This window comes from Grammomys surdaster, unplaced genomic scaffold (genome assembly GCF_004785775.1).
Source record: "Grammomys surdaster isolate TR1022 unplaced genomic scaffold, NIH_TR_1.0 204, whole genome shotgun sequence".
NCBI lineage: Eukaryota > Metazoa > Chordata > Mammalia > Rodentia > Muridae > Grammomys > Grammomys surdaster.
The window spans coordinates 88,204-96,423 of NW_021604649.1; the positions used below are offsets into that span (position 1 = coordinate 88,204).

General features: G+C 41.8%; 1 protein-coding gene across 1 annotated transcript; it reads right to left on the reverse strand.

The window, feature by feature from the left end:
- Positions 1-1,870: 1,870 nt before the first annotated feature.
- Bmp15 (bone morphogenetic protein 15) lies at positions 1,871-7,120 on the reverse strand. The gene is made up of 2 exons (XM_028770760.1): positions 6,549-7,120; positions 1,871-2,744 (listed from the first exon to the last, which is right to left on the reverse strand). The coding sequence occupies exons 1-2, from the start codon at positions 6,868-6,870 to the stop codon at positions 1,888-1,890; spliced, it is 1,179 nt and encodes a 392-aa protein (XP_028626593.1). The 5' UTR covers positions 6,871-7,120; the 3' UTR covers positions 1,871-1,887.
- Between the last annotated feature and the right edge of the window lie 1,100 nt (positions 7,121-8,220).

Sequence of the window (8,220 nt, forward strand, 5' to 3'; positions counted from 1 at the left end):
AAACTGAACCAAACCTTTTAAAAAATGAAATTCATACCATTGACGCCTAATATCATCCTGCCAGCTATTTTGACAACTCAGAGCTTATTAAATAGGGACAACTAACCATAAATTCTCCATTGAGTTTCATGGGTATTCAGGAGTCGTAAGGGGAAAAGATAATGGTTTCTCTGAAAACCTCATAGAACCAGGAGTTTGAACTCTGGACTTGTTCCTGTAGCCAAGGTCCACCTTCAGGTTTCTTATGTATTTATGCCTATTCAATAAATGCTGAAGAAAATGCTAAATAGGAACCCCAATTTGTTCTTCCAGTTAGCTTACAACATGCCATGATTCCCCAAACTGCCTGATATAGTTTTCATCATCATTTATAATTTGTACAGTTTTGAAATCACTATATATGCAAAACACACATGTTATGTTTATTCTTTAAGAAAATAAATAAACATACAAATATATAAATAGTGGGATATTCCATGTCTCACACACACACACAAAAGAAGTCAACTTTTTGTATTCATCAAAGTGCTTCCTAGGTTATCAGCTCTGGTTATTCAGAACACAATCATGAGACAAGTAAAACCTTCAAAGGGAGCTCCATCTTTTCTCAGTAAAGACAGTAACTCTAAGGGAAACCATGCTGTGCTATGAGAAGGGAGGAGAGACAGTGACTTGAAACTGGGTTGTCATGAGAATACTGAAGAGAAGAACAGTAAAGTCTGAACTGATTTCTAAGTAGATATGTGAGCAAAATGATGCTAAGGAAGAGACCCCCAGATATTCAGTCCAGTGAGCATCAACTGTTGAGGAAGGAATAACTGAGTTAATTTATGGTAAATGTAAAGAACAGGTAGGAATTAACAGTGGCAAGCACATGTCCCTGCCCTAAATCAGGTTCTATCCCATGGAAAATGGTGATAAGACTAGTCAATAGCTAGGCAGGTACCAAGACATGCTGAGCTTCTTTAACTGGTACATTAGTGACAGCTGCTTATTAGTAGTGCCGTCTGAGACAGAATTCAGAGGGTCTCTGGCTACATCCCTCAGGGATTAAAGTAGAGCTCTGGATCATAGCTATAGAGAACAAAAGATATAAATTCTTTCTTCTCTCTCCCAATCTCCAAAGCATTCAAGATCTTTAACAAAAAAGCATCATTTTATTTGCAATATTGGCCCAAAACTTAAACATAGTATAGAATTATAAAGAAGGTATACCGGGCTGTGGATACAGCACAGTGGTAGAACACTTGCTTATTCTCAGCCTGCCCCCCCCCAAAAAAAAATCCAGGAAAAAAAACCTCAAGAAGTCATCCTACAAACATCATTTAGTTCAAGAAAGAGCTCTATACTTCCTCCCCAACAGCAAGGTTGTATCCCAGGGACCTAAGCCCAGAAAAGCCCAACTGGACACATGAAACAAGTGAGCCTAGAATGAAGTCACCTCCAAGACATATTCTGCTACCATGGACCAGTGTTTTGTTTTTTTTTTCCAAAGTCACAACAAAATTGACATAACACATGTCCAGAAAACATCTTGTCTAAGTACTGAGGGCTAGTTAAGTCATACTGATCCGTGCTAGGATATCAGTACCAGAAATATTTTTATAAGCTGAGGATCTCAAAAATGGGGGGGGGAGATTTAAACAATGCTTAAGATAACCATTTCATGATATTTTAAATTACTTTTTAAAAATATTAAGATGGATCCTAGCACTTTGTTTATAGAGTTCAAAGGGTTCTTATATTTTAAGCATAAGCACAATAGACTTTTAAAGGTAAGGAACAGAATCTGTAGGTTGGGTAGATCGCTGCCAGCTTTATCACTGATGTTTTCTTTAAACACTTCTGTAGTTTCTTGGGAAATCTGAGATAGCTACAAGTTCACTATTATCTACATGTGCAGGACTGGGCAATCATACCCTCATACTCCTTGTACAAGATACTCCCATTTGCCTCAATCAGAAGGATACTCATAGGAAGAAAATTATAAGGGACACAGGAAGGCTGAGGTACACTGTGATTCACTAGTTCATTGACAAGGCTCTGAACGATGGCATGGTTGGGGGAATTGAGACCATAGGGTAATACCCGAGTACAGATTCCTTTACAGTAATTTGGGGTGTACAGACGGGGAGCAATGATCCAGTGATCCCAGCCTAGTTGGTGGAAGCTGACCTTGTAAGGATGGAGGGAACACTGGTTATTTACAGAGCCATCACGTTCCCGAGAATGACAAGAGACATCGGATGCAATGCTGCATGCTTGCCGGACACTCCGAGTGAGAAAAGAAGATTCCCTATCAGTTAACTCCTCTTGGCCTCTTGAAAGAAGTTTAGCCTGAACACTCTCATCAGTGTCATTGAAATAGAGTAGCAAGAAGGCAACATCCAAGGATGTCATGCCATGCCACCGGAGCTCAAGAGTCTCACTACCTTTTTGCTGCTGACAGATGAAGCGGAGGCGAAGAACTCTCCGTCCCTTGCGATTCCAGAGCTTCTGCTGAATACAGTGTGTAATATCCATCTCTGTCCAGGCTTTAGACATGGGAGGAGGCTTTGAGGAACCCGATTTAGAAGAAGGAGAGTGCTTGGTCCGGCATTTAGGGACCCAGGTTTCCACATGGCAGGAGAGATGGGAATGAACTAGATGAAGCTGATGGCGGTAAACCACAGTGGCTCTGATTAGTTCATATGCTACCTGGTTTGATGCTAGAGGAAAGTCCAGAATCTGTACATGCGAGGGACCTGCGCAAATGTGAAAGAACAGGGCCAACCATTAGTGTCTTACCTGAACATCCCTTAGAAAACTTCTGAATATAAACAGTTTGAATTAGCCTTGAAATTAGCTCAGGATATAATACATTTTATCATTTACTGAGCTCTTACTAGTGTATGCTCTAGTAATACATAGATTCTTTAATAATCAGTAGTCTTATGAGATAGTTATTATCACTATTTTGTAGATACTGGCATTGAGGCTTACAGAAACCATCAAAGAACATTTGAGGAAAGATGGGGCTGAAGCTTTAGCATGACCAAAGTCCTGGATACTACCCCCTGTACTCTAAAAGAAGGCATGTAGCCAGCATCTGGTAAATTTAAGGTTTGAACCTATGTCTGTTGGTATTAAACATAAATCTATCTTACCTTTGGACTACCAGCAGTGAAAACTCAAACATAAAATTATTTTGTTTGTATATTGTATATATGAGAGACCAATTATATTATCAGTTGTCTTTTAAAAGTGACCAATTAAACTATGAGAACAAATATTAAGAAAGGTTTCTCATGGCACATCATTATCCAGATGGAGCTTTAGGCTGGAGGTGAGTGGGAATCTAACACTGGGTGCTATGGTTACCATTACTTCAAAGCCAGGGGGACCGACCACTAAACAATTTTACCATCTTTACCTCTCTGCCTTCCACCAACTTCAAGAACTGCTTCTGAATCTTTTTCCTTCTTTGGCTGTTTACCCTTCAGCTCAGTCTCTCCTGTTCTTTCAAGTTTGGCCCATTCTGTTTACTACCATGCCTCTGGATATCACTTCACTAAGAACCTTGATTGCATGAATATTTGTATTTATTAAGAAACCTGCCCCCAAACTGCATGCAACCTAGGTTTAAAAGCTTTAATCCAAATTATAGTGCTGACACTCTGTGGCCAAACCATGATCAGAATATTTTCTATGGAAAAAAATCTATTCCCCAAACTAAATAAGTAAACAGATAAATACTTATCTAAGACTCTGTATACAGAGCTTTGAACGTCTCCTCTTTCTGGAACAGGTTAAGAGTGGACTAGAAAAATCATACAGCACAGGAAAAGCCTTCTCATGTTTTGGAGTATCTTAGTGTGTCCATGAATTATTCACCTAACCTTCCTTTTCCACTGAATGTGTAAGTCTGAAATTCCTCAAGGGGACAGTCATTTTCAACAAAGAAGCTCTTTAAATGTCTTGGTGTTGAAAAATATTTTTAGAAGTTCCCATTCTGACTCCTGCCTAACACGCCCTCGAGTTTGTAGCACTGGCCTCCATTCTCGGGATGGAGACCCAAGCTACTCCTTATAGTGGTTCCCTCAAGTAATCCCACATTACTGGGTACAGTTTTCCAAGAGGCTCACCCATACACCTGCCCCACCCTGCAAAGGAACCCCACCCAAACCTCTAGCAGGCTGTCTGCCAAGGAACTGCCCTTTCTTTTCAGACCCTGACATCACATGTTTCCTGAGGCAGGGTGGGGTTGCTGAGAACCTGAGCCAGGAAGGGTCTGTGGAGAACTTTTCAACGGAAGAGATGACTCATATATCCAGTGAGACTAAACTTGACATCTACTTCTGGATCCTTTACAGACCCTAGGTGCCACTTGTCCCATGGTCAGTCCGGGGATACTTGAAGTCCTAGGCATCCTCGTTTTAAACCTCACATCAGCAGTGTTTGATTTTTGCAGTATTCTGCCACAATTAGGAATGAACCCAGGTCCTTTCTCAAGGCATGTGAGTCCCTGCCTCTCAATTCTGGCCATTACCCCCAAGGCTCCAGCCCCACTAATCTTGCCCTTTTTCAAGTGGGATATGCTTGTTTCCCACCCTCTAGGCCTTTGCCTATTTCTTCTGGCTCAGTCAGATTCTCTCTAGTTTCCTCAGCTATACCACTTCTTCAAAGCTGGATTTTTTTTTCCTGATACCTCTCCAGAAGGAGACAATTTTAGCATCCACTATTATGAGGCATTTCACTTGCCACAATTTGCAATTATTTAGGGCTTTGCTTATTTATCTTCCCCATAAGAACACGTGTTCTATGAGAGCAGGTGTTGCCTTTGTCTTAGTCACATCTTTATCCACAGCATTCAATAGTTGAACACAATTTGCTGAGTGAATCTCCACCACCAAGCCATGTTCTCTCTCCTAAATAGTGTGCCTCATTGCCTATTTGCACACTCTGCTTACTGCTTTCTCAAGTACCGTCTCGAATATTGCCTCCTCTTTGAGGCCTCCTAAAATCCCTGTCTCCCTCATTCTGGGCAGTGAGTTATTCTTCAAAGCACTCATCATACTTTAACATCATTCTGTGATTGTTTATTCATTATTCAATACTAGGAACCCGAGAGGCTAGAGAAGCAGTTATTTGCCTCTATATACCAAACCCAAAGGCAGCAACTTGTGCTCAATTAAAATCTATTACTGAGGATTTATCCTGGTGTGGTAATTAAGACTGCAGACATTGGCTTTTCAGAATCTGTTTGATATCTACGTCTGCCAATTACCACTGTGCGGCATTAAAGTTTCAGATTCTTTGACTATGAATGATTACACTACCAACCTCTTCTCATAGTGGTATTAAAACTGGTATTTGCAGACTCATTTTTTTTCAATGTCTGATGCACATAAAGTTAATAGTAAGGGGTAGTTAGGAAAATAGTGGTTATTTTACTCGAAGGAAGGAAAGTGAATCCTGTTAGCATCTTATGGAGCCCTGAAAGCCCCACACTGATCGAATCAAGTTGCTAAGAACTCATTGAAGCCGATGGCTATCTGCATTTGCTAGAGAGCCCTGTACTACAGGAGTCTGGGGAAAGTATCTAATTCAGATACTCAAACAGAAGAGAGCCTGACGTGGATAACTAAATACACGTGGGATCGTGGAACCAAAATCCCAAAGATGTGCCGTGAACCAAATACAAAAAACGTCATGGTTGGTACAAGGGTGGTGGCATAGTGCATTCAGAATGAGACAGTCTAGAGTTTAAATACCATCTCAGCCAGCCAGTGTCTGCAGAATATTTGCAAGTTACTTTTAATTTCCCTGTGCCTTTTTTTTCTTATTTTTAAAATTAAGCTGATTGACCCATGATAGCAAATGGTAGTGCCTGTCATCAGGATGAAATACAGTAATGGGGGGAGGTCAGAGGGTCATGTATGAACCTTTGTATGATATCTTGTTTCTGTCCTGTCTGAAGCCTTGTGAGTTTTCCTAGCTCAGTATCATGCAGTCTTTGCCTTCAAAGAGCAACCAACCACATAAATAGGCCTCCACAAAAAAATGCAGCTGGGCATTTCTTAATTAGTTTAAGAGGTATAACAATTGGTAAAATGCAGGGACTTAGACAGTACTTAGCTGCCCTATGACCTGGGAAAGATTGCTCAGTAGGACCTAAGGCAACTTCAAGAACTGCTTCTGAATCTTTTTCCTTCTTTGGCCATTTGCCCTTCAGCTCAATCTCTCCTGTTCTTTCAAGTTTGGCCCATTCCGTCTACTACCATGCCTCTGGATATCACTTCACTAAGAACCTTGATTATATGAATATTTGTATTTATTAAGAAACCTGCCTCCAAACTGCTTGCAACTTAGGTTTTCTTTTTTCTTATGTTGTGACTTGAACAAGAAATCGGCTTGGAACTAGCTTTAAAAATCTTACAACCCTTTGAAAACCAAGCTTGACCAAACAATCTGCTCACTAATCAAAAACAACACACCCAAACTCCTTTCCCTGTACACACCTCCCCTCTTCTCTCCCCTATAGGGTTGTATGGGGCAGAAACACTCACCTCTGAGAGGCCGGACTGCATTGGCCGATGGCTTTACCAGCCTCACCATTTTAGCCCCAATCGTGCGGTTCTCCCTCGGATGGCCATGCGGGTCAGCCGAACGCTGGTATAACTTCAGCATGTACCTCAGGGGATATCCTTGGGGCCATTGCTTCATATCCTTTCCAGGGGCTTCTTTGGCCAGATCCAAAATCGAGGGCAATGTAGGGTTGTCTGCAAGAAGGGCGGCGGAGGGCCACCCTGCCTTTGCCGTTTGGACCCTATGTTCCATACAAAGCACCATTACCCACAAAAGAATTCTAAGAATTGTGAGAAAGGCCATCTTGAAAAGCTTGGTTGGTGCTTGTCAACAGATTCCTAACCAAGTCCAAAGAACATCAGTCTGACCTCTTCCACATCCTGGTTTAACAAATACCAAAGACGGGGCAAGAAATAAAAAGAAAAGCCAGCTGGCAGACCCTATCTTGCTTCCTGTGGGAGAATCCTCTGGGCCAAAGCAAGTCTTCGGACTAGGCTTCTTGGCATGAAAACAAACAGAAACAGCAAGTGGGACAAGGCAGCATGCCCTTCCCACTCCCCACTGGTGGGAAGCACACACTATTTCTCAGACAGGCTAAAGTAACCGAAGAGGAGAGGCCCATTCCAGGATCCTGGACTGCACCCAGTGTAATAGGTTAAAAGGAAGCAGCTTTACCCTGCGCTGCCACAGATTTAAAGGCAATCCCTCAATCAGGCCTTAAAGGGACAGAGGTCTCCTATTCCCATCCAACTTGTATGCCTCTTAGTGAAGCATTTTACAGAAATGTGGTGTACTCCTGGCTTGTGGTGAAAGGACGGGGGATGGTTACTAAGAATGTAAACTGAACTCTGCAAAGAGGAACTGGGAGTAGAGGGTGACAATATTTGAGATGTAAACAAATAAAATAATTATTGATAATGATGATAATGATAAAACCCATAAAAAAGAATGTAAACTCTTATTTCCAGCCTCTCTCACACACTATCTGGGGATAAGGTCCCAGCAAGTGCTCCAAAAGATTTGTTGAAACACTAGAATGTGAAAATCATGATGTGGGCGTGGCTACTTGAGCTTCAAGAAGAGTCCTTGACAGTCGTTCCCAATGCTGGCTATACATTGAAATCAGCTGAGCAGCTTCATTCTGCTTACCTGAATATCATTCCTAGGGATTCTGCCGTAATAGGTCTAAGATGTTACCAGGCCCTGAGGATTGGTTTTTTGTAAGTTCACAGGTGCCTGTAATGTATACTTGAAGTTGAGAACTCCACCTTCGAACTTTCTGGTTTACCGTGGAAAATGCTGAGCAGGTTTCCTCTGAGAAATCCAAGGTGATGGGAGCATGTCTGAGCTAGATGCCTGATGGGAGGCAACAGAGCTAGGCCAGTTGCTTTAAGTTGCCCTGGGCAACAGTTGTGTTGAAAGAGATGATAAACGGTTATGGACTTACTCTTGCCCCACTTTGTTGCGGGTTGGGTGAGAACATGAGGCATGAGGTCAAGATCTGAGTGTAGTGCCTGCCTGACTTGTGGGAGACACTTCATAATGTGAAGTCTAGGAACAGGTGACATTATCATGCAAGAAGCATTGGCTCTGGATTTTGTTTTGGGGGTTTTTGTTTGGTTGGTTCTCTTTTACTTTTACTAACCAGTGATC